We start from the raw sequence: 27,389 nt of genomic DNA on the forward strand, positions 1-27,389 counted from the left end.
GGGTTTTTGGTTAGATGCCTTTCATTAGGTTTGTGGTTAAGACAAGCTTGAGAGACTTTGTTTTACTGCATAAAAAAACACCAGGAAATACCCCATTCCTGAATTCTGAAGCTTCTGAAGCTAAATAAGACTACAGAACATCATTGAACGTAACTGCATTAATGTTTCAAAAAAGTGGTGTTCATTTGTGAAGATTATCTTGCTGAACAAAACGTGTAAATATCGTAAACTTTTGTTTGCCACTGATCTTATTTTCTGCAATAATCCAAAAATGGAAAAATCCCATTGGCTTTTTGTCAAAGGAACCAGGGCGATGTTATCTTCTAGGTTGCTCAGCGCCACCTAACGTCAGTGGTGTTGCGTCGCACTGTCGCAACGACCAAATTGACCGTGGGGATCAGAGACAAAAGAAATGTAGGCTGTAAAGCCACCAGTATACCTCTATGTATATGTAGAATGAGAAGGTGTGGACACTATACTAAATAAATGAGTAAAGAGACCGAGCAACAATTATCAGATTTATCTGAAGAAAAAAAACAAATAGTAACGCAAATAAGTATACCAGAATGCACAGTACCAGTACAAACAACTCACAGTAAATTATACCAATATGTCCAGTATCAGTACAAACAACAGTAGACACAGTGGAATTATACCAATATGCACATGTAAACAGTCCCGATTCTAGAATAAACGGTACCGTATGGAAACGATGTGGCCAGTTGGAGCTCAAATTGAATGGGAAACAAAGTTCAGTGTTCACTTAGCTGGGCGTAACTTAGCTGGGCGATGTCCGTCGATAGCTGCCTCCATGAGAAGAGAACAGAAGGAAGGGAGGGGGGTATCACTCTCCGAGGGCTGCCGTAGACGAGGAATGTTACAATGCAACGAGGATGTCAGCCGACCAACACTCGCTACCCGGTCCCTGGTTGTGGCGATTTGCGATGCTGACCAGCTAGGAATGAACTAGCAGCCAGTACAGTACAGTCCTCTCTCGGCTAGCTAACATTTAGCCGTGTTACTTACTGATCCATTAGAAAGAAAGCTAGCTGGACATGGGTTTTGAAGCCTCTTTGGTCACAGAGTTCCCTCCATCTCTTGAACGCCTGACTGAGGTTTACTCTTGTTTTTCCTCTTCTTTTATCACTCTCCTTTTTGCTCTTCTTTGCCTCCTCAGACAGAGGAGCTCGTTTTCTTTTGCTAGGCTGTTTTTCACTTGTCTCCAAACTTTGTCCGTCTGCCATTGTGCTCGTGACTTGTTTCCTGCCGTAAAGCAGATTTCCACAAAATTTAGGCACCGGTGGCAGAAGCTTATTGCAAAGCCACTAAGTAACCTACGTAAACGCTGATAGTCTGATTTTACTGTGGCTGCTGCCCTGTGCAACCCACAATATTTTCATAATGATATATTTACGAGAAGATGCTATCTGTTGCCTTGTTAAATGTTTGCTGATATGTCAGGAGCTGACAGGATGTAGAACAGGATCCAGACTGTCTCCAAGCAGTACAACGCTGATGAAAAGCTCTGTTACACTTCATGTGAGGTCTGATGTAGGACTCACACACACATGATACCAAATAAATTTTACCTTAGTGGTGACAAATTGGTGAAACATTTCTTCATGGTCAAACAGGAAAAATCCTCTGTGTACCCAAACAACTGAAATTGTTGTTTGACTGCACGAGACATCGGCAATTAAAAGTAATTCATGTAAGGCTTAGCTGTTGGTTTACACTTTGTGATGGTATAATCAACCTCATTCACATCTCAGCATAATTTAGGTGAGCTTAAAGCGTGCAGTAAGCCCACATGGTAAACACACACACACACGCACGTACACACGCATACACACAGAGGTTCACCCAATATCAACCTGTGGATAAACAAGTCTTGACAGGAAGAGCGTAATTCTAAGTTGATGAAATCTTCCCACACATGCCGATGTATTTACAGGAAACAACGCACACTGACTCACGCAAACTTAGTGGCAGAGGCAGAGGGTCCCTCCTCCTGCAGCACAGAGTGTGGGTGGAGTAAAACTCTTGGGAAGACTAGATCCCCACATGCCTCAAATTCCCCTCACATTTGTTTTGAGCCATACCGGGACAGAGGCTCTTTGACTTCCCAGCCATGCCTGCAGTGTGGAGAGTCCTGCTGTTGTGGATTTGTGTCTGCATCTGGCTTCCAGCTCAGGCCCGGGAAGCTCTGGTCGTTTCTCGCAGAGATGCTCCGGCACAGGTATTTCAAATAAGCTCCATGTGCAACATTTGCATGTAAACAAATGTCTGCTCTGTTATTTTCTATGGTTAGCTTGCACTTAATTTTTAACCTGCCCATACACTGTTTATAGAAGCCTGTAAGAGTTGATCTATCCCATGCAAAATCCCCAGGCACGCAGGAAGTGGTGTGTGTTGCATGTCTGGCAGCAGCAAAAGTGATTTCCTGGTAAAAAGAAGAAAAGAATATCTGTTTAGAGGGCATAATTACCAAGACTGTGCAAAAAAAAAATAAAACAGCTTCACAGAAAATCTAATAAACACATGCCAAAGCAGCAGATTCAGTCATTTCTGGAAACACCAAAGCCAGCTGACAGCTGAAATGAATCTCCTTCACAACTGTTGAAAAAAACAGTCATATCGCAATATGTTTTGCATTTCTAATCCAATATTTGGGGATGTGATGCTACTTTTCCTTGGTAATAACTGTTGAAAAGAAACCTTTAATGCGATAGCACCATCAGCAAATTGCAAGTCAAGATTCGAGTCTTTCAGATCTCAGAATGCTGAACATTTAAATGATATTTGAATGTTGTCCTTTCAAAGCAGGGTCCTTTCAAGTCAAGTCTTAAGACCTATTTCTTGTCACTAAAGGCCCCTGTGCACTGTACATTGACAGTGATCTTGCGGGTTCATTGCATGGGCTAAAAATCTTGGTTGTAATCTGTGCCAGACTTTATCAGTTTTTAAGAATTTCTAATGTGCAATGAATTCCTGGGTGTAGCACAAAAATATGCAAGAAATTATGAAACCTCATCAACTCTCATCATCCATTTGAGCCATTTTTACATCAGGGTTCAACGTTTTTGTTTTTTACTTGCCCTAGTACAAATTGTTTTATCTAACCTATTAACAGTTACGAAATAACATCAACCAATTTCAGTGAACTAGACGTGACAACAGCCCCCTGCTGTGTCGCCTGACGTTGCCATGTCTCAGACAAAAAAGTTGCACATAAACAAATTGCACGGCCAACCAGCATGTACTTTCTGCACTTGTGTCAGAAGAAATAACTCTCGACAACAGTGGGAGGCGGTTGTCTGTATTCGGAAAGGGAAACCGGAGTACCGTCTTGATGCGAATTAGCCAGTTAGCACATTAACAACACAATCCAGTGTTGAAAGAACTGTTTACTTTCCTCACTTCCATTTCGCTTCTCATGTGCTGAGCTAAACTGCCAATCAGAGTGATTTCACTCACTGACAGACTCCACAGTTGCAGATGCCGATTCAACTTGTTGAATCAGCGGGAAAAAAGCTGACTAGCGTTGATGAGGGCCATCAGAGTGGGACACACAGTGACAATGGCCAGGGACGCTCATTGTGAGAGTTTGGTCCTAAATTCTGATGCTGGCTATTGGTGACATGTCTCACACATAGATTTTGATAATAACTAGATACTGGACCTCAAGACGGCGCCTATTCATTCCAGTGGAGTTGCTCGCCTGATGCCGACAACAAGAAAGATTTCTACTTTCACTTTCCCCGCCCACGAGTTTCCACTCAGCTCATAGACTTTACATTGTGATGGAGTCACAGACTTTTACATTGTTTTACTTGGCTTGAGGAAATTTTTACAAATATGAAACCTCCATGGATCAAAAATTAAGAACAGAACGATTCATAATTGACCTTGTTTGCGGTTGAAGGTGTCCTGTCAACTGTTTCATCAATGTCTCTTTTACAGTGGTGGCCTATGGGGGAAATGTTTTTTGGATCAAAGGGGATTTTTTCGTTGCAATACTGCAAGAGTCCACTGGGAAAAATTTGCTGCAAGGCTGAGTGGCTTTCCTGGGGCCTGGTCTCACAATGTGATCTGGCACCACCGTTTTGGGTCAACAACTAAAGATTTCTACAAATTTGAAATTTTGTCAAGCACAGGACAAAATGACACAGTGTATGGGACTAAAAGGCCTGACTCAAATCTAAAAGTCTCAAGCTGTTTGTCTGAGAATCAGACAATTGTAAATCAGAACATTGTAATGGATTCACCATTTTGCATGTAAGTCCAACAATAACACAATAAGCCACATCAAACCAGTCTGGTGTGTCTTCTGCAGTGATGCAGGCACTGCACCAGTCCATTCAGGAAATGTAAAGTTTAAAGAATACTTCGCCCAAAAAATGACTATTTTTATATCAGTTACTCCCTCCATGTTATGTTGAATTCATGAGGAAAACTGTGTTGAACAAAGAGTCCCAAAAAGGCGAACATTCTGGGTGAACTGAAGTCATTGGGGACCGCATTTGACCAAAACTACATCAAAACATCCAAACTCTTACGAACTCTCACACAGCGCGTGCAGTATAATCAAAGTCTCATTTAGCCAGTCATATATTCATTTCTTTCCAAACACATGCATTTTTGCTAAAATGTGACAATATAAAACACTTCCAGCTTCTAGTAGTGCGCCCTGAGCGTGCCTGAGCTTGTGCCGATAAGCGACACGTGAACACAGTTTCAACGCAGGCAGGCACGCCCAGGTACGTGACTCAGCTGTGCATGAGACTGTTTGTACTGACCTGTTTTAAATCTTAAAGGTCCAGTGTGCAGGATTTAGAGTCATATAGGGGGAGTGTTGGGCAGTAAGGTGTTACTTGGAACGTGTTACTCCAAAACCAATCAACTTGTTACAATGTTCCTTTTGTTATCACATCACTACTGACTTGACATACATCACATCAGCGGAATCATTTTAGTAATCGTCGTGCTGCACAGGCAGCAATCTAGTTGGAAACACCGTAGCAGCTGAAAATATTCCCATTACTTTGGTTTTGTCAGGAGGAAAGATAAAAAGAACACTGTTGCTGCAGGTAGTTGAACTAAAAGTCCTCAAACCTCCGGTCTGAAACACCTCAGCTACTTTGACCGGTAACACAACAACGTGAACCTCCAGGAAATACACCCTACCAAAGGTGAGCCATCCGCAGCTGCAGAGGTTGGGTCCAGCCTTACACTGGCTAAACAGCCAAAACTGGACTTTAATCTAGGCTACAAAGCAGTGATGAAGCTTGTGGCTGGATATGTGGTGGATGAAATGATGCTCCATCAGTCCTGGGAAAATACTGCTCACAGGTAACAGAAAACCCCCCCGGGTAAAAAAGCAGCTATCTAGCCCTAGCTACACTTACCGGCTGTTACCCTGACATTCACCTTGAGGCACACATCTGAATTTTGGGGAGATACGCGATTACCAATTTTAAAGGGTGTACCTAATGAGTATTGTGACAAATTACTGTTAGCCGGGAGTAATGAGCCAAGTAATATTATTAGTTTTGAAAAGAGTAATGAGTAATCTTTCACCTTTTCAGAGTAACAAGCCAAACACTGTCTAGCCGTAAGGTTGCAGGACTGAAACTTCTCTTGTGTGCCAAGCATGTAGTGGAACTGCAGTGGCTGACAAAAAACACACACAAATAGCCCTATCTAGAGCCAGTGCTTGATTTGTCTGTCTGGGCTACTGTAGAACAATATGGAGGGCTCCATGAAAGAGGACCCTCTCTGTATGTAGATATAAACAGCTCATTCTAAGGTATCGAAAACACAATCAATGCTATTTTCAGGTGATTATAAACTAATGAAAACATAGTTATGAATATAATATACTATTTCTGCCACTAGATGCCCCTAAATCCTACACACTGAGCCGTTAATGTTTGAGCAAAAGTACGTGTTTGGTAAGTAATGAGCATACGACTGGATGAATAATGGATGTTTTGATAAAGTTTTGCTGTTGTTTAATGCAGTCCACCTTTACTTCAGTTCATGAGGAATGTTTGCCTTTTTTTGGATTCTCCGTTCAACGTGAAGGTGTGCAAGAAAAAGTTTTCTTCACAAATTCAAGGTAACACTGGATGACTAATTGATATGCAAATGGTCATTATGTGGGTGAAGTATTGCTTTAGTGATGGCAAGTGGTCATTCATTTGTGCATATCTTTCTCAAATCCTGATACTCCTTTCTCAACAACCATGCACTCATACTGTGTGTTGTTCCAGGAGATCCAACCAGCTATGGGCCCCAGGTCAATAAAGGTACTGAGCTTAAAATACTTACTAACAAAAGTATAAAGCACTATGCTGTTTAATGTTCATATCACCCTGGTATAAAACTCAAATTATTTGGGTTTTGAAAAGAAACTATACATCTTTGTCTCTCTGTCTTTTACAGAAAAGAAGCACAAACTCTGCAGATGTAAGCAAACGATTTTGATATTCACATAAAATTCTAAACTCAAAACAGAGACATGGCCTTTCCTTACATCAAGGCATTCATACATTAATGCATCATTGGGAAATTAATTGTGAAACCTGGATGTAATAATTCAGTGCACACAGGACCATGGTCAGGATGACTGGCAGCTTCTATCTCGCAGTAGTGGTATTGTTACTGTTGGCAAAATGAAGTCCACATTTTCTATAAACCTCATTGCCTCCAGATGTCTCTTGTTCCGCTTTCCTCCCTGCGGTGTCCATTTGCATCCATTTCTCTTCTCTCTGCTTTGCTGGAGACGGTAAACATGCTGGAAGTGATTTGTCCATCTGTGTTTTATTACTTTCTCTAAAAGTTTCATTTTGCATCGCATTTACACAACAGTGACCTCACTCAGTTTTGTGACATGAATAATGTGGGGACATTTCTCGTGATCTCTGATCCACAATTCAGTAGAGAGATAACAATGAGCTTCCAGTTCTCTCGGCTACTGCTCTTGCTATACTATGATGTGTTAGCTTTTTGTGAGCTTTTCTCATGATACTGAGGCCTTTTAGAGAGACTTTACTTAACAAGCATGCCAGATTTTCCTCTTTGTGTTCAAAGTCTGAATTCCAGCAACAAGGGGAGAAGAGCCCAAACACAGATAGACAGGCAGACATGAATTGATTAGTGATTTATTGGCAAAAAAAAAAAAAAAAACCCACAAAGGCTCACTGGTATTGGGGGCAAGTCTGAACATAAATAAATGAGGGTCCATGGGAAATAAGAATGGGGAAGACAGGTACAGGCTTCAGCTTACAATGTATGGTTGAAAGTAATGGCTCAAAGTTACAGAGCAACATTGTAAGTTCAATGACCTGAAAGGGAATGAGTGGAAATGGGCCAGTGAGATACTGCAGGACTGACAAGGGACAGGTGGGGTAACTGGGACTGGAGGGAAAGGGGTTACTGCAGGACACATGAGGGAAGGTGGAAAATAGTCTGGAGGCATCTGGTGGACGGTAAGAGAATGACAGTAAATGGGTTTGGGAAAGCGGGAAGGTGGCTGGAGGAAGAACATGACACTGTCCATTCTTTCAGATGGTGGAGGTGTACAGTGTGAAAGTGGACTGCACTGTGACGTCTCGTTTTGCACACACCGTCATGACCTCCAAGGCTTTGAACAAAGCAAACTTCTCCAAGGAAATCTTCTTTGAAGTGGAGCTGCCCAAGACTGCCTTCATCACCAACTTTAGCATGTCAGTCAAAACTCAGTACTTTTGACAGTGAACACAGATCGCCACTGTCTTAATCTTTGACACTCGTCTTTGTGCCTCACAGGGAAATTGATGGTCAGGTGTATGTTGGGGAGGTGAAGGAGAAAGAGAAAGCTAAGAAACAGTATGAGAAGGCTGTTTCCTCTGGACAGACTGCTGGACTGGTCAAGTAGGTTGGGGTGGAAAATGTTACAGTATGCGTTAAACCCATGCAACTGCATATTAACATGCATGCTCATCATTGCAGGGCATCTGGAAGGAAGATGGAGAAGTTTTCAGTGTCTGTCAACATTGCAGCCAAAAGCAACGTGACTTTCATTCTGACCTACGAGGAGCTCCTTCAGAGGAAACTGGGCCAGTATGAGATTCTGACCCGAGTTAATCCCCAGCAACCGGTGCAGGAGTTTCAGGTTGGACACGCTCTACTCTTTTATTTTTCTGACAGGTATTCTATGCAGGACTTTCTGAACAAATACTGTATAGACTCGTACAAGAATAATCCCTGTGAGTCATCACTTATGACCCACTAGAAGAGGGTGGCAGTGTATTTATTTGCACAGACTTTGCCCTCTGCCTGTTGTCAGAGTTTACAGTATTGGAGCCTTCTTTCTCGGTCAGCAGAAAGCAAAATGAGACAGTTGTGCTTAAGGTCAGGTCCGCAGCGAGCCTAGACGAAGCCTTGAGGTCATGCTCTGCTGCTTCAGTTGCAGCCATAGCTCATTCACTGTCTTCTAACTGTGTCAGAGGGAGTACAGCTGTCCTGATAAAGGGACGCTGGCGGGCTCTGTTTCTGTAGTAACCAAGCTGAGAGGAAGAAAGGTTGCTCTATGCCCCAGACCGTGGCAGACTTTCTGTCTCAACTCAGATATGTGTTGTGCATGTCCAGAAGGACAGGCCACTTGATTTAGGGCAAGCTAGGTAGCTGTTTAGAACCAGTAACCAACAGAATCTTCTCACACCTACAGATTGGTAAGAATAACCTTTATTGGGAACATGTAGCAGGGCTGTGCAGAGACCTTTGGAGGGGCAGGTGCTGAAAGTTAAAAAGGGGCACATGGAACAAGACTTTAAAACACCTTATGATGACATAACTTACAGCATAACTAGCTGATGGGGTATACAGTTGCTGTTGAGGGGTTGCTGGGGCTGCTGCTGCTTCAAGTGTTGGAGGGCTGTGTTGATCTGAGACTGCAGACATTAACAGGACAGCTTCAAAATCTTTGGATGGCATACACTGTGTTATGCTATGTATGCCTTAATTAAACGCTAAAGTCTCCTGCGGTCTTCTTCAGCAATTAAACCATCAGCTCCTAAAATTAATCTATATCTCCTTTATTTTCATATTTTAGTTTTGTTACAACCGGCCTAGGGGAACCGATACATAACATGAAAAGATGCTCCCCTCTTTCCCCACTAAAACTAACTTACCTACCCAAAAGTAAAGAAAATGAAAATACAGGTCTCTCATCTGACTCCCTATAAATAAACAGGAGAAAAAGGATTAAACAAAAGGGGCTACCCACCCCTACGCTACGACTGCTGGACTGATATCAAGACTGACTCAAATTTAACACAGTAGCTACAACAAAGCATGGTGCAGTTGGGAGTAGGGCCAAAGAGCATGGATACCAAGAGGCGAAGCTCCGTTAAATTTTTGCCAACAGCCACTAGGGGCGCTACCGCCATTTTGGACTGTTGAGCTTGGACTGTTGCGCCCAGACAACATGCAAGATGTCAAGGAGAGAGGAGAAAAAAAGTAAAAGAAAACAGTGTAGTGCAATTAACTGCAACAACTATCAGTGGAACAGCCCGCACCTGGCCTTCCACCGTTTCCCGAAGGATCCCGACAGGTAAGAACTCCTGAGGTGTAAGTTTTAAAGTGTTTTAATATCAATTTAATATGCCAGTTTTGGAGGGAAGGTACCACACACACACACACACACACACACATATATATATATATATATATATATATATATATATATATATATATATATGTGTGTGTGTGTGTGTGTGATTTAAAATAATAAAATAATTAAAATATATCATATTAAAATAGCCTATATTATTATTATTATTATTATTATTACTGTCCCCTTACTGTACAAACTGTAAATAAATCTTTATTCCTGACTATGTGACATCGCCATTAATGTGTTTCTAGTTAAAATATTGTTTTGTTTTGTTTTGTTTATTTTTTGGTAGATTGGCTTATGGGGTGATTTTGAAGGAGTAATTAAGTTAATCTTCTCATAAGCTGATGTAATAGGCTATGTAGAGATGCCATCTAGGCCGTTTTTCTTTTTTTTTTTTTTTTAAGTCTATATTTTGCTTTACAAAAATGTGAAAAAGCAGCTGTGGCCAAGCTATCACGAGGTGAGTAGCATTGTAAGCATAATTAATAGCGATATACTTCAGTTTGTCTGTGTGTTTTGTATGCAAGCGGGTCTGCTGCGGTCTGCTGACAGTCCAAAATGACGGCGGTAGGACAAAACCATGGGCGAGTCTGTTGCTATGGGGTGTTCTATTGAGCTTTGCCTCTTGGTATCCATGCTCTTTGGTAGGGCCAAGAGAAGAGGAAGAACAGCTCAAGCAGTGGTCATTTTATACCAGCTCCATCAATCTCCAAGCACCAGTCAGCAGCCAGGGAGGAGGGAGGAACAACAAAACAGCAGAATCACCAATAAATGACCCAGGGTCATAACAGTTTTATTTTGCTCTTTTCGGGACGTTCCTGTGCACAGTATGCAGGTGAGGATGGGACTTTATAAAAGGTAGCAACTAGGTACCAGACCATAAGCAGCACACATCTGAGAGGAAGCTACAGAAACTGCGGACACAGTGCTAAGATACGCATATAGCAAGGCAAAACATCAGAAGAGTGATCTGGCATTGGTTTTCACTTTTACTTTTGTTGGTGAGTGTGTTTGCAAATAGTAACTGACAATTTCTGCATGGTGTACCTTTAATAATGACATGCTGGATAAGAGAAGCTGGAAAACTGATTGTCCTGTAAAGTGTGAGGAATTTCTGTTTTCACATTAAGAGACTGCACGTCACAATAATCTACACTTGATCCCTGTGTGTGTGTGTGTGTGTGTGTGTGTGTGTGTGTGCGTGTGTGTGTGTGTGTGTGTGGACACAGATTGCGGCAAACATCTATGAGCCTGAGGGTATTGCTTTTGTTGAGGCCACTGCAACTTTCCTTTCCAATGAGCTTCTCCCCCTGGTGGAGAAAACCGTCACAGACACAAAGGTAAACAGAAAGATATCTATCTTTCTGTTTATAGACTTTTATTAACTTCATGATATTTTTTGTAGGCATAAATGATTTGTCCAGAAATAAAGACTGTAATGTCTTCCAGGCACACATCTCTTTTTCACCAACACTGGAGCAGCAGAGGAAATGCCCAGGATGTGAAAGCACCATAATTGATGGAGATTTCATCATCAAGTACGATGTGAACCGAAAAAAGAACCTAGGGGAAGTTCAGGTCAGCGGCACACAAAGACTTTGCAGCAACACATAACACATGCGACTCACTTATGTTACTGTAAGGACAATATTTTGAGATTCACCTGCAGGCGCAGTGCCTCTTTTCACAGGTATTCCTAAATCAGATTGGCTCTTGGAACAGCCTGTTCACCAGACGTAAATGTTACCATTGTACCTTTCTGCAAACCACAAATACATTACATCTTTGTATGTTTCATATGTATCACATCAACATTTCTAAAGTGACGTAATGTATACACTGATTTTTCTTTTATCATCTGGAGAACCCTGCCAAGCTGCAAATCACTGCAGACCACTGTTCAAGATCAGCGACAACAAACAAAACCGTTACCAGCAGCCGTTAAGGCCCAAAAACCAGCAGTTGTCTTTTAACCAAGACATTTCTGCTGTTTTGGTTGAGATAGTCGCCTGAAAGATTTTTTTAAATGAGATATTTAGTAAAGTATTTAGTTGAGTATCTTAAACCAAAACATGATCTTTTCTTGACCATAACGAAGTTGTTGTGTCTCAAAGTCACCACGTGTTCACCACAGCATTGTTGAAATGTAAAGTCACACCATATAATAACTTGCATGGTTTGCAGAAATGTGCAATGCCAAAATGTATTTGCTTGGAAATAGCTCACAGCAGTGTTGAATAAAACTTTAAGCTGTAAAATTGTACTTTACTTCTGATGTTAGTTTTACTTGCCCAGCCATTTGAAGGTGAGCATAGCTGTTCACTTTTGTTATATTTTTTCACATTAGTCTTAATTAAATGTTGTCTTTCCCTTCAGATTGTAAACGGATACTTTGTGCACTTTTTTGCTCCACCTGATCTGGGCAGAGTCCCAAAGAACGTGGTGTTTGTGATTGACAGGAGCGGATCAATGAGTGGAAGAAAGATTGAACAGGTAAAATACCTTGTACGTACAGTACAGGCCAAAAGTTTGGACACACCTTCTCATTCAATGCATTTTCTTTATTTTCATGACTATTTACATTGTAGATTCTCACTGAAGGCATCAAAACTATGAATGAACACATGTGGAGTTATGTACTTAACAAAAAAAGGTGAAATAACTGAAAACATGTTTTATATTCTAGTTTCTTCAAAATAGCCACCCTTTGCTCTGATTACTGCTTTGCACACTCTTGGCATTCTCTCCATGAGCTTCAAGAGGTAGTCACCTGAAATGGTTTCCACTTCACAGGTGTGCCTTATCAGGGTTAATTAGTGGAATTTCTTGCTTTATCAATGGGGTTGGGACCATCAGTTGTGTTGTGCAGAAGTCAGGTTAATACACAGCCGACAGCCCTATTGGACAACTGTTAAAATTCATATTATGGCAAGAACCAATCAGCTAACTAAAGAAAAACCAGTGGCCATCATTACTTTAAGAAATGAAGGTCAGTCAGTCCGGAAAATTGCAAAAACTTTAAATGTGTCCCCAAGTGGAGTCGCAAAAACCATCAAGCGCTACAACGAAACTGGCACACATGAGGACCGACCCAGGAAAGGAAGACCAAGAGTCACCTCTGCTTCTGAGGATAAGTTCATCCGAGTCACCAGCCTCAGAAATGGCAAGTTAACAGCAGCTCAGATCAGAGACCAGATGAATGCCACACAGAGTTCTAGCAGCAGACCCATCTCTAGAACAACTGTTAAGAGGAGACTGCGCCAATCAGGCCTTCATGGTCAAATAGCTGCTAGGAAACCACTGCTAAGGAGAGGCAACAAGCAGAAGAGATTTGTTTGGGCCAAGAAACACAAGGAATGGACATTAGACCAGTGGAAATCTGTGCTTTGGTCTGATGACCCAAATTTGAGATCTTTGGTTCCAACCGCCGTGTCTTTGTGAGACGCAGAAAAGGTGAACGGATGGATTCCACATGCCTGGTTCCCACTGTGAAGCATGGAGGAGGAGGTGTGATGGTGTGGGGGTGTTTTGCTGGTGACACTGTTGGGGATTTATTCAAAATTGAAGGCACACTGAACCAGCATGGCTACCACAGCATCCTGCAGCGACATGCCATCCCATCCGGTTTGCATTTAGTTGGACGATCATTTATTTTTCAACAGGACAATGACCCCAAACACACCTCCAGGCTGTGTAAGGGCTATTTGACCAAGAAGGAGAGTGATGGAGTGCTGCGGCAGATGACCTGGCCTCCACAGTCACCAGACCTGAACCCAATCGAGATGGTTTGGGGTGAGCTGGACAGCAGAGTGAAGGCAAAGGGGCCAACAAGTGCTAAACACCTCTGGGAACTCCTTCAAGACTGTTGGAAAACCATTTCAGGTGACTACCTCTTGAAGCTCATGGAGAGAATGCCAAGAGTGTGCAAAGCAGTAATCAGAGCAAAGGGTGGCTATTTTGAAGAAACTAGAATATAAAACATGTTTTCAGTTATTTCACCTTTTTTTGTTAAGTACATAACTCCACATGTGTTCATTCATAGTTTTGATGCCTTCAGTGAGAATCTACAATGTAAATAGTCATGAAAATAAAGAAAACGCATTGAATGAGAAGGTGTGTCCAAACTTTTGGCCTGTACTGTAGGTAAGCTCTATTCTGCATCACTGTATGTGCATATTCATATGTGGATTTGGAATCCTTTGCAGACCCGGGATGCACTGGTCGCCATTCTGAAAGACCTCCACGAGGAGGACCACTTTGCTTTCATCTTGTTTGATAATGACATTATCACCTGGAAGGATTCTCTCACCAAAGCAACAAAGGGAAATGTGACTGCAGCCATCGCCTACATCAAGAAACTAAGAGACAGTGGATGTAAGAGGAAAACAACCCAATCACTAGAAAAAATTCTTGCATCGTACGTTACTGCAAACCAATAATATGTGGTTGACATGTGTTTAAGTTTAGGCGAAAACCCCACTTGGTTGTGAAAAGATCCTGTTTTGAAAAAAGATCAGGGTTGCTGGACACACAGTGACAAGCTGCTAAAAACACCCACTTTTGGTGGCACATTCGCTGCTGGAAAAGCAGCTAAGGCCTCACTAAAAAACAACCAGTGTTTTTGTCTGTTGGTCTCGAACTGTTGTATGCTGCATGACATGTGTCACACGATCTCGCTCTCACTCCAAAGTCGTCAAAATCTGGTGCTCGTACAGTGACTTGCGGCATCAGAAACCAACAAATAAAGGCGTCTTTGAACGTCGGCATGATACGTGGCAGGTTACCATTATAGTTTAGCGGCACCCAGTGGTGTAAGGGGAAAACGCAGCTGGACAAGGAAGAAAGTGGGGGTTGGGAAGGCTGTTCGCATCGCAAGATTTTAAATCTAAACACTGTTCTTTTTCCTGAACCTAACCACGTGCTTTTGTTGCCTAAACCAAACCATGTGTGTTTGTTGTTGAAGCAAAAAAAAAAAAAAAATACTCAATTTGCAGTGCTGAACCAATTTCCTCTGAAAACAGAAGTGAATTTTGAAAGAAGACGATGAATGTAACAGGCAGAACTTGACACTGTGGCCCAGAATATCAACAACCAACACACCCAGGGTACCTTGCACGTCGTATATGGACGTGGAAAGTCCATGACCAAATGTCATGTGACGAGGTCGGAGTGAGAATATGTGGGTTTTGCTAGGTGTCAAGCCATTCACCATGCCCTCCACCTCCCAATGAAAAAGTCAGCTTATATGCTCTCTCACTTTAGAAATGTGCAAATGTAACATATTCATGGTTTGCAGAAATGATTTTTTTGTGCGCTATCTAATTCAAATGACTAGGAATCCAATAAGATATCTACATTTTACAATTTGTTGAACAAGAGTCAAGAGAGTCAGAAGACTTCAGTTCAATCCTTATATGAAATACTCCTCTGCACTGCCTTATGAACTAAACATACATTTTTGGTTAATAATGAAAGCAGAGCAGCTAACAGGCAATTAAAGGTGCAGTCTGCAGTTCTGATCCAGTACAGTTTTTTGTCTAATTCACAGTCTGCTAGCTGTCCATTCTGTGTGTGTGCTGAACCAAGCCACACAACATGCTGTCTACTTTTGCTGTTCCATGTCCTCGCCCACAAGGAATGGAGGTACACCATGACAGTAGAGAAACATAAATAACATTGCAGATATTACTGAAGCTTCTGAAGGAGCAGTGATGGGAGGGGTGTACTTGTTTGTGTGCCGAGTTCAAATATCAATTATCTTTCTCCAGAATTGCAGATTCCACCTTTAAAGCAGGTTCTTAAAACAAGGAAGTACCAGGGAGCGTGCAGAGACTCATAACACCACATAAAACTGCAAATTGTCATTTTTACAGTTCAGATTAGACAAAGAAGACACAACATTTTCATTTCTAAGCTTTAGTGATGCTAAGATAAGCTTCATATTTAGTAGATAGAAATGAGAGCGGTATGGACCTTCTCATCTAATGCTCAGCAAGAAGGCAAAAAAATAAAAGGGTATTCCCCAAAAATGCCATACTATTCCTTCATAGAACATATTTAGGAATTGTTACCCTATTTCCTCTATGATAGAGTATCTCAAGAAATGCTCACATTAATATGCTCATTGTATTATTGCCTTTCAGCCACCAATATCAATGACGCTGTACTGAGGGCAGTGAGCATGCTGCGGGGAGAAAGAGAAAGGAAGAACCTTCCGGAGAGGAGTGCGGATATGATCATTTTACTGACTGATGGGATGCCAAACAGTGGTGAGCTGGATTAATTTGGAAGATTATTATTATATGTAGATTACAGCAGCTTAAAACAAGCCTGACATGTAGCCACCAATCTGTGATGACATTTTGGTAAGTAGTTGTGTCACAAAGTAGTCAAAATGGATTTGTCCTTATTGGTTTCTTTCTTTCTCACACAGCTGTTTGTCAGGAAAGATCCTTTTATTGTCTGTGAATAAATACTCACTCTTGAGTAACATCTAGTTTGCTGAATACCCTCCAGTTCTGTAAATGCGACAGCTTGATTCACAACAGAATTCAAAGTTTTCAAAAGGTTGACAAGCTCCAGAAAAATCTTAGAAGTTGATTAACTGTCCTGTTGGAGCAGCAAGGCTTTCACTGCGTGCTCATATAAAACACGTGTGTGCCTGTTTGCATGTAGGGGAGTCCAACCTCCAAAAGATTCAGATGAATGCACGCTCTGCTATTGGGGGGAAGATGACAATGTTCTGTCTTGGATTTGGGAATGATGTGGATTACTCCTTCCTGGATGTGATGGCCAGACAAAACAAAGGGCTGGCCCGCAGGATTTTTGAGGGTTCAGATGCAGCTGTTCAACTTCAGGTAAAAAGAAATATAAACGGATTTACAGCAAACAATGTTCATGGAAGTTTGGGGATATTTGTTTGAACCTCTGAGAATATTTAGGAAAGTGTCTTTGTTCCAGGGTTTCTATGAGGAGGTGTCCAGCCCTCTGCTCCTGGAGGTGGACCTGCGTTATCCCGACAATGCTGTAGTCCTCTTGACCAAAAACCACTACAGCCAGTTTTTTAACGGCTCAGAGATCGTGGTGGCCGGCCGGCTGATGGACAATGCCCTGGACAATTTCATGGTGGAAGTGTTCGGCCAGGGGGTGAGAAATGAACAGAAACATTTCACTTAAAGCATGAATAAAACACTAGTATTAACAGTAAATTGACAGTATGTGCACTTGCAGACTGAATATTGAATGCTTAGAGCAATATTATAAGTGGACTGAACCAAGGTAGAGTGTTGTAGACCAGGTATTTATTTTTACTTTAGCAGTATGAGAGGTACTTTTTTTCCTGTCCTTATGGCCTTAGTTGGGATCAAATCGCTATGCCATTATGTTCCTATTTTACTTTTACATTTTTTGGGATGGTCAGTCCACCAACAGCACTTGGGGTGGATTGTCATGTAAATTTGTACACACGGTCCCCACAGGATAAGTCTACTGACATCAGCGATTTTTATCTTTATCATCTGGTCAAAACTTCAGTTTGTCAAATATTCATAATGGTTTATGACCCAGTACCTGCAAAACTATTGATTTTCCTCACTCCAAATTTAAAGATACATATATTTTGTCTTCCCTGTAGTGCTATTTATCAGTCTAGACTGTTTTGGTGTGAGTTGCTGAGTGTTGGAGATATCAGCTGTAGAAATGTCTGCCCTCTCTCTCAAATATGATAGTACTAGATGGCATTCGGCTTGTGGTGCAAAGAAGAAAGTAGTTCCTACGTGAAACTGCTCACAACAAGGTCTGTGGATTATCATGAGTAACCAAGTCAAGATTTCTGGAAAGAGAAAACCAGTATAGTAAGCGGTTACAGAAAATGAATGAATGAGGTCCAGAAAACTACATTTATGATTATTAGAATGATATATTCAAACAAATGTTATGGAATACATATATGCATGTATTTTCAATTTTTAGCCCTTTTTTCAGGTCATTTCCTTGTTTATTGATTTTTTTAATTTCTTTTCTTGCAAATTTTCAGCTACTTTTCTTGTAACTTTTTAGTAATTTTCTGTTAATTTTGGATCATTTCTAGTTACATTGCTCACTGCCTTCTTCCCATGTTTTTGAAAGAAATCAAACCAATTTACTCAGGTTTCATAGGGTTAAAGGGTTTATTTTCTCTGCAGTGTTTTTGCCCTTTCATTAAATGCTGAATGCATCCATACAGGTCAACATGTGAAAGTCATCTTCCTACAGCGTACAGCCTACTGATGTTATACTCTTTGAGACCTATGATGTCATATTTTTGGGCAGGACCATTTTCTTGACTTTAGACATTGATATCTCTGCAGTGACTGAACAGATTTTTGCTATTCAAACTGCATTTGAAATGTCCATCTCTCTCTCTCTGTCCATCTGTCCATTTGAATCTATTTTACTGCAATAATAACCCTTTCCAGTCTCTTAAAACTTTGGTTACTCAACACAAGGCTAGACTAGGCCCTTGAAAACTATTGATGTCCTCTCCTGTCAGTTATATCTATTATTTAATCTCTCCTCTTTGTCCAGCCTAAAGAGGACTTCCAGGTGCAGGGAAATGCCAATGCAATAAACCTGGACGTGATCTACCCAGGACAGGAGTACATCTTTGGGAATTTCTCAGAGCGTCTGTGGGCCTACCTCACTATCCAGCAGCTAATGGAGAACAGGTTTGAGTCTGTTAGTTTTAGCTGTACCTGCACCAAGATTTGAAGCAAGCTTCTCTATGAACTATGACAGAAAGTGATTCAAATTATTCAAAATGTGCATCAAATATCATTATTAAACTGTGAAATAATCCGCTCTTTCTTAATCTTTCAGTGAAATCGGTACTCAGCAGGAGAAAGACAACGCCACAGCCAAGGCCCTGGAGATATCCCTGCGATATAACTTTGTCACCCCTCTCACCTCTATGGTGGTCACAAAACCTGAAACTGAGGACGGAACAGACAGCCCTCTCATCGCTGATAAACTGACTGAGGGTAAAGGGGAAAAAAAGCATATTTAATTAGTTAGCATCTGATTTCTTTATTTTATTATCTGTGAGAATAGAAAAAAAGTGATCTGCTAAAATCACTAGTAAACCTGAATGTTCTTTTTTCCCCAGATTTATAGCGTATTGTTACATTATTAGAAACCCGTTGTATTAGTATGTGCTAGCAGAACATGCAAATGACATCCAATGAACTTTTTGTTGTGTGTTTTCTAATACTGCCTTTTTCCACAGACCAGCGTCAGAAAGAAGAGAGACACGGTGGTAGGACAAACTCTTTTAACTTAATTATGTCACATTAATCTCATGTTGGGCTGAACAAATTTACGAAAGTATGCTTTTATTTATTTTTTTTTGAAAGGAAGTACCATTCATTCCAAATCATCTTGGCAAGGCAGTCCCCATCATGTCAGTTCCAGTGGTAGCAGTGCCCGTGGTAGCAGCTCCCGTGGTAGCAGCTCCCGTGGTAGCAGCTCCCGTGGTAGCAGCTCCCGTGGTAGCAGTTCTCGTAGCCATTCAGATGGTAACATTTTCATACAGCAGTACTTCAGCTATTACATACTTCTATACCTTTTCATTTATATTTATACTTTCAATGTTCCTGTCACTTTTACCTAAATCTTCTATTAAAAGTTTTTATTGCTTTGTAGGACCAGATCAAAACGTGGTAGCGACCTATCCCTACCGTCCCTGTCATAAATGTTTATTTGTTTTGTTTCTAACATTTACTGTATGGTAAAGGTAGTGGTGATATGTCTTTAACACTTTTCTGATTACCTTAAGTTTTTCCAACCACTAATTTGATGTTAATTACATATGGGTTTAAATCAATTACAATTTCCATTGGCTCTACAAATGGCTAACTTCCTCATGTTCCCACTGGATGAGAAACTGTGCTAACACTTTACTTGAAGGTATCTACATAAGGGTGACATGACACTGTCATGAACTTGTCATGAACATTATGTACATGTTATAAACGTTTGACTGCTGTCATTTGGGTTGTCTTGATTATGACAACTTGACATTAATCAAAGTGACATTACCAGAAGTTGTCTTTGTCATGACAAGTTGACATTAAATTTGTTTGGGATGTCCTTATTGTGACAAATTGACATTAATATAAAGACATCTTCTGGTAATGTCATCCTGCTTAATGTCAAGTTGTCATTATAAGGACATCCCAAACAAATTTAATGTCAACTTGTTATGACAAAGACAACTTATGGTAATGTCACTTTGATTAATGTCAAGTTGTCATAATCAAGACAACCCAAACAATGTCAACTTGTCATTACAAAAACCGAATGACACTTAATGACAGCAGTCATAATGACATGTACATAATGTTCATAACAGGTTCATGACCGTGTCATGTCATAGTTATGACAGTGTCATGTCATTCTTATGTAGATACCTTCAAGTAAAGTGTTACCAAAATAGTTCCTGTCGGCATTTGTTCACTTTGTTCCTGAAAAGGTTGTTTGGAGTCATATGTGCACATTTTAGCATTTTCTGGCAGGCTACTGTAGCTTCCAGTTATTTTGACTTGGAAAAAGTTTGTCTCTCCTCTGAATGGTAGCTTTGTGCCTTGCTTATAGACACCTTTGCTCTGTTTGGGACTGTCTCCTTAACAACAGTACTTTTGTTTTCTATTCAGAGCCCTTAGGAGCTAACGGACTATATTATGATATCAGAGCCCTGCTCGTCATTGTTGTTCTTTTAGGACGCTTTTTACTGAATGACACAAAATGTTAATGTCAGTGAGATTTATAAGGTGTAAATAAAACTCGACTTTTTTAATGACCACGTACTGTTTAGTTTATTTAAATGTGGAAACTGGGGGTGATGATTAAAAATTCATATGACTTGACTAATAAAGTTCAGAATATTATTTAAGGTATAAACTTTAAAAAATCTCACAGGATAATTATGGGTACATGAAGACCACAAACATTCTGAGAAAATTCCCAGAGAGCTCCTAACTTGGCCTAAAAACTTAAAGTAAGAAGTCCTAGCTTTGGAGTGATTAAGGAAAGTTCTCAGAGCAACTCTGAGCAAGAGAGGGACAGAAACTTTTATCTTAGTGAGGAGGTGTGGTTGACCACGTTGCTAGGTGTGATACATTCTTTTAACAGATATGATTGACACGCCCCTGTGTGAGCCTGCCAGGTGTGGACACCCAAAAAAAAGAGATGAACTGCTGACTGTGAAAGCACATTTTTTCCCAAATATCTTAGTGTTGTGATCATATTATTTTTGATGTTATATTGTTGTTGTGTTGGGTGGGAAATGTGAGTGCATCTCTAATGAGATCGACCACACATATTATCCCTGCAGCATCTAATCTGTAGCATTTCATTTACTCACTGTCATCCAGTGTTTGGAGAATATTTCTCCCACCTCTTTGTTTTTCTGCCATTTTCTTCTCTTCTTAAGAAACTCTCAAGCCTCTTAAAAGTCCTCTTTAAGGAGCTTTTTAAGGGGCTTAGATGTTTTGTGAACTTTGTCTTAACTTTAAGGGGAAATTCTTAGAAAATGTCAAATTTTTATTTATAATTTTTGTCACTAAAAGCAACTCTTAGTAATGGGAGGCTTTGTGAATACAGCCCCTGAACACAAGCTATATTCACAGAGCCTTCACTCTCTGTTAAACAGCCTTGTCCTGCATTAGAAAAGTACGCTGCTAAAACAACCAAAGAGCTGGAGAAGCAGAACTGACTTTGTAAAAGAAAAAGAAGCCCATTAAGTACACATGATTTAAAAAAATAAAATAAAAATACATAATACAGACTGAGAATTGTGTAAAAGAAATCCTAAAAATATTAGGAAAACTTATCTCTGACACAAGAGCCACCAGAAATAATTTGATCAAAATTCTTCCAAATCACTTGTTTTACACAAACTTTCTGCAGTTACTGCCTGTTCTGGATAATTGTGCAGTTTAACTGTTGTTCTGTGCTGTTGTTTTTATGCATCGAATATAATATTAAATATCCATAAAATATGTCACTTAGTAAGGGGTCGTCAGTTTACTCAATGATAGAAAAGGAGTCCCCTGAGGAAACAGGTTGGGAACCACTGATATATGCTTTCTGTCTGACATGATGCTGTGTAATGATGCTTGTGCAGTGGACGGAGATCCTCATTTCATGATAGAACTGCCAGACAGAAACGACGCTCTGTGCTTCAACATCAACGATAAACCAGGAACCGTTTTCAACCTGGTGAGGGACCCAAAATCAGGTCAGCCCTGAGTTTACTCACTCAGTTGTTTTAAAATCAGAGCACAAGTGTCTTTTTTTTTTTTTTTTTAACTCAAAACTGTCATTATTTTCAGGCTTTGTGGTGAACGGCAAAATTATTGGGAAAAAGAAAGTAGTTCCAGATGGTAACATCAACACCTACTTTGGCCGTTTTGGTATCATCCACCAGAAGCTGGGGGTGAGGCTGGAGGTGAGCACTCAGGACATCTCAGTTTTCCACAATGGCAGGCAGGTCAAGCTGCTGTGGTCTGATGCAGCCTCTATCAAAGAAACCAAGTAAGTAACACTGCTTTGCAAACATTATATAACGTCACTGGACAATAACACATGTTTTAAACTTAAATTATAGCATGATTTTTATATGTATATCACAGCTAGTTTGTCATTTTAATCATGTCAAGTTAAAATGCCAAACTCAAAGCCTCAAAATGGGAGTCTACAAACCAGTGTATGATGTCATGACAGCTACAGCGATTATTTTTTATACAGTCTGTGGTTAGAAGTCCAGGTAACTGAGAAATGCAACTGTTTTGCACCTGAGTTAGTCTCTTCCTTGTGTATTTGATGATTATTTCCTGTCTTCTGTGTTTTTATTTCTATTTAAACTGTAACTGGTGTGCAGTCTCGGCTCCCTAGGGAAAGGATTTTGATTTCAAGGGTATTCCTGGTGAAATAAAGGATCACTAAAAGCACATCTTCACCGGCTCCGTGAATGACAAAGAAACGAAACAATCATGACTTTGCTGTCAGCTGTTAGTCAACTTAGAACTTTTTTTTTGTCTCTCCTGCAGCATGGACTTGAAGTTGACTAAGAACTGCAGCCTGACAGTGACGCTGAGGCACTCGGTTAAATTTACAGTCATTAAACACACAAAGGTTTGGAAGAGACGCCACGACCAACAAGACTACCTGGGTTTCTACACCCTGGACAGCCGCCACTTGTCTGCTTCAGTTCATGGTCTGCTAGGTAGGGAGCTGCGAGAAAGTTTTATATCATCGTGCTTTGGATGCATAGCTATTGTATGTTTGCCGATTCCTAATTTTGAATAAATCAAAACATATTTTCTCCAGGTCAGTTCTACCATGGCGTCGGGTTTGAGGTGACAGACCTGCGTCCAGGTGTGGTCCAGGAGAAATTAGACGCAACCATGTATGTGAAGGGACAAATACTCAACGTGACCAGGTGAACAATTCCTCCTAATGTTTAACCACACATACAGTGATTCATGCAAAGTAAGAGCATTTCTTTTATAACACCTCTTAGTTTATTCCCCTCTCATCTACAGGCACTGGCAGAAGGATTTCAGCAGGGATGTGAAGAATGGGGAAAGTATTCCCTGCTGGTTTGTTGACAATGAAGGGAAAGGCCTCATCGATGGAAGAGCTTCAGACTACGTTGTGTCGGGGCTTTTTATATCTAATTTTTAAATTCTGAAAATGCAAAACCTCAGTAGCAGTGCACTGGGGCCACATTACTAAGGTGAGAGATCGCAGATTATAGAGAGTCACAATGTATCTTCATTCAAACATTACACACATGCTGAAACAAACACTATATACATTTTTATATATCTGCAACACAGAATATCAATTTATGATTTCAAAACTCACAACTGGACATTACTTAGTAAAATGACAGTGTTACTGACAGTATGTGAGACTAGTAAAAGTTGGAATGCAGGTTAAAGTGTGTTTTAAATAGTCTGGATAGATTTACTGACCACATAAATAGTATGGTTGGTAAAGCTTTCTAAGTTTACGCTGTCTTACAATTATATATTCTTCTATGCTGCATACTCCACACACCAAATTAACTTCTTTTCATTTCTTTGCACTCAAACTAATATTTTGCTGTAAAAATATTTGCCTCCTGTCAGTGAAGGATTTACACTGGATATACCTCATTAATAAAGGAATACTTAACCCCCAAGTCTGGTGTTGAAGAGAGCAGGGGTAACTTTCACTGTCAGTTCAGTTTTAATCAAAAATTTTCTCAGTTTTCGGATTCTTTGTTCAGTGGAAGCATGTGAGAAATACAATGTTTTCTTAACAATTTTTAAAAACTAGCTTAATTGATGCACAAATTATTGGGGGCAGAAGTATTCCTTTAAGGCATTTTGGGGTGTTAAAATTTGATGTATTCGGACTTAGGGTTCACTTTAAGATAAGATGGGTGTGACCCTGGCCAACAACAATTATGTCTTGCCTCACAATATGCTTTGTCATCACTTTGATTCACAAAATGACTGCCCCTTCACCTCCTCAAGAAGAGGTGAACAATAACCAGTTGGCATATACGGACTGTGCAACAAAAAGAGGGAACCTCTACACTGGTGTGTGTGCAAAAACCCACCCACATACTGTAGGTCCTTGACTCTCGCTAGGGCTCTAACTAGGCTCTGACTGGGAGACAAAAATCATCCTGTGGATGTGCTTCTTGTGATTTTATTAATAAAGAAATGCACACTGATTAAATTATTATTGTCATTGATGTATTAAGATTCAAACGTGAAGCCAACACAACCATTTCAATCTAGCCACCTTTTTGAAAACATTTTTAAGGTTAGAAATTAAGATATTGAGTGTACTTGGCTCTTCAGCAATAACTGTTTTGACCTTGGTTCTGTGTGTGATTACAATAAATCCACATTTACACCATGTTTGTGTTTGATTGATATAGATTTTAGGCATAATAAATAAATTGATTCAGTATAACTAGAAAACGTTTTAATCTGAAGTCAGAGCAGTGCTTCATGATGGCCAGAGTCGGCTTGCTTGAGGCCTAATAGCTGGAGACTCACGGCTTGAGGGCAGGCGGCACTCAGCCTGATCACGCTGTCCTGCTTCTCTTGCTGAGCTCCAGCCTCTCTGTCAGAGCCACGGACGTTACCAGGTGTGGCCTCTTGGAGGGACATGAGAGACTCGGCATGGGAGGTGAAGCTAAGATTGTAGCTGGTACACTGTGAAATCATTCTGGGATATTGGAGCGGCCCAGCTGGTGCTTCATTTCCTCACCATTATTATCACTGTTCACAAGAGCATGGTGAGAGCTGTAGTACCTTGATTCTATCACTTTCTGATAATATAGGCTATGTATAAATCAACTTGAACAAACTTTAAATGTAGTGCTTACCTGTTAAGGTATATGTGAACACTGCCATTTATTCTCACATTTAGGCTTTTTTTTCTCCTTTTGGCTAATTTAATTAAAAGTCAGGTGTAGACGCGACCTTATCCGCACGGCCACATGGGGCAGCAGTGAGCTCATTACGGCTTGTTGCGCCGCCAACCGGCAGTAAAGAAGACACCGCGCCTGAAAACATTTGACGAGCGACTCAAAGGAGAAATTTCTGCTCTATTGGAAGTGTTTTACAACGTGTGTTTCACTTTTACATACGGAAAGACGACACGCATAGTAACCGAAGAGTCTGGCAAATGTACCGCAGATAAACCTGCTGTAAACAGCGCAAAGAGGCTTAACGGCAGTGACGCAAACTAACGTTAGCTAACGTTACCGTTAATTCGCGCAAGCTAACGCTAGCTAAATGTTTTTGGTTTGGTTTTGAACTCACCACAGAGCCGAATTTTAACAGAAGCTAACCATAATATGTCAGTGTGTTTGGCTTACTGTTATGAGGATAATATTAAAATGACCCCACAGTTGCCTACACCTGCATTTCTGTAGCCGGATAGACGCATTTTCATGTGACAAGAGATCGTTTCCGGTCTGAACCGACTACAAGCAGGTGTCGCATAAACGACTGGATGGAGGTATGTCATTTTCCCACTATATAAAGAATACTGTACACGTAATATGATTGTATATTCAGTTCAGTTCAATTCAGTAAAACTTTATTCATCTCGAGGGAAATGTTGTGCCAGAGAATGCTTCAATTACAGTAACACTAAATACAGTAATAGCAATTAACGTTCACAAACAACCAGTGGGTTCCCAGCACAGGTTCACTTACTGGGCCCAGTTTGAAAAAATGGTGGAAAATATAGGCTAATCAATGTTATATGGTATATGATATGTCAATGAGAAGAAGCATAACACATGATTTTGAGAATATATCAGTGTACGATTACAGTTATCTCAGCAACAATTAAAAAAAAATAGTTTTAGCACTTATGAAACCTTAGTGATGCAGTTTGCACATTGTTCATTAATGTCACTCTAATTTTATCTGTGTGTTTTACAATTTACTGAAGGTGAAAATAGCACTGACAGATAATCAAAAATGAAGCCAAACTTGATTGTTATGTACTCCCATGCACTACTGGTACAGCCACATGCAAGTAGTAATTAATTTCATCTGGGTGCTGTGCTTCAAAAAAAAGTTTGTTTCCCGCAAAGACATTAGAATAGAAAGGTGTCACTCCAGTGATATTAAAAAGCAGTCATGATTTAATCTTTGTGGTTATCTAATTTTCAACAAGTAACAATTCTGCTAATGTGTTTTTACTGTACACCCACACAGGTGAATTCACTTGACTGCCTTATTGGCTGTCCCCTCTGGACTCTATGGGCTAATGTGGTTGGAAATAACTTACATTTGCAAATACTGAACTTAAAGTATGAAAATCACAGTTGTTATTAATAACATTACCCATGGCTCTGTTTTATTCAAATGTCCCAGTAAGCCATGACAGTGTGACAGCAAGCCTGCATGCACAATACCAGGAGCTTGAAACTGAAGAAGATAAAGTTAAGCCCTCATAATGTTATTTAAATGTCTTCTGTGAAAAAAAATACTGCTGAAATGTTGTCCTTGTTAGCTTTGTTGGGGGAAATTACACCTTTGTCATTCTTAAAAGTATTATATGTGACATCATGTAATTCTCTGATTAGTTCCATGCAACTTTGACCTGAACAGAGGTCTTATCAGACATTTTTTTCACTGGTGTCTTTCGGTGGAAACAACATAATGCAAAACGGTAACTTGCCAAGTAAAAAAAAAAAAAGTTTTTAGTCTTTTTTGTGTTAATTTCACTTTTTCCGTTGAAATCCATGAATGGCATTAGTATATATAGTATACTATATATACTAATATTAGAGTATACTCTAATATATATAATAGTATAGTCATTGTGCAGAGCTTTGTCATTTAGTGGATATATTTTAGCATGGATCAAAATTTAACCCCTACTGCCTGCCTCTTGAGTTTTACCTCCTGAGCTATCAGGACATTCAGTCCCCGCTATGTTCACTCTGATTGTGGTGGATTGACTAGTGTGATGTATCTTTAATAGATATTTTCTCTGTGCCTTTCTCTTTTCTATCCCTCATTTGAATGTTTGTGGGTTTTTGCATGCATGGTTAGTTATGTGCTGTACTTTCCCCATAGTCTAAAGGGTGTGTGTGTGTGTGCCTGTGTCTGTGTGTGTCTGTGTGTGAGAGAGAGAGATTGAGTGAGAGAGAACACTGTAC

General features: G+C 40.3%; 1 protein-coding gene across 1 annotated transcript; it reads left to right on the forward strand.

Moving 5' to 3' along the window:
- The first annotated feature begins 1,119 nt into the window (after positions 1-1,119).
- On the forward strand, positions 1,120-24,616 carry LOC117257204 (inter-alpha-trypsin inhibitor heavy chain H3). Its single transcript, XM_078167417.1, has 22 exons — positions 1,120-2,239; positions 6,276-6,311; positions 6,448-6,471; positions 7,573-7,730; positions 7,813-7,917; positions 7,996-8,158; positions 10,894-11,004; positions 11,114-11,242; positions 12,041-12,157; positions 13,870-14,038; positions 15,808-15,933; positions 16,340-16,521; positions 16,625-16,810; positions 18,230-18,369; positions 18,521-18,681; positions 18,927-18,956; positions 19,054-19,215; positions 21,825-21,938; positions 22,033-22,234; positions 22,750-22,925; positions 23,030-23,141; positions 23,245-24,616. Exons 1-22 carry the CDS (start codon positions 2,132-2,134, stop codon positions 23,384-23,386), a joined length of 2,853 nt encoding a protein of 950 aa, XP_078023543.1. The 5' UTR covers positions 1,120-2,131; the 3' UTR covers positions 23,387-24,616.
- The last annotated feature ends 2,773 nt before the right edge of the window (positions 24,617-27,389 follow it).

The sequence above is a fragment of the Epinephelus lanceolatus genome, chromosome 1 (genome assembly GCF_041903045.1).
Source record: "Epinephelus lanceolatus isolate andai-2023 chromosome 1, ASM4190304v1, whole genome shotgun sequence".
NCBI classification, from domain to species: domain Eukaryota; kingdom Metazoa; phylum Chordata; class Actinopteri; order Perciformes; family Serranidae; genus Epinephelus; species Epinephelus lanceolatus.

Bases quoted from the DNA above. Each gene is read 5' to 3' on its own strand.
- LOC117257204 (XM_078167417.1), top strand. From the start codon at position 2,132: ATGCCTGCAGTGTGGAGAGTCCTGCTGTTGTGGATTTGTGTCTGCATC. The intron at 7,731-7,812 runs GTCAGTCAAAAC...TGTGCCTCACAG, and splicing joins TTCATCACCAACTTTAGCAT to GGAAATTGATGGTCAGGTGT. The intron at 11,243-12,040 runs GTCAGCGGCACA...CTTTCCCTTCAG, and splicing joins AGAACCTAGGGGAAGTTCAG to ATTGTAAACGGATACTTTGT.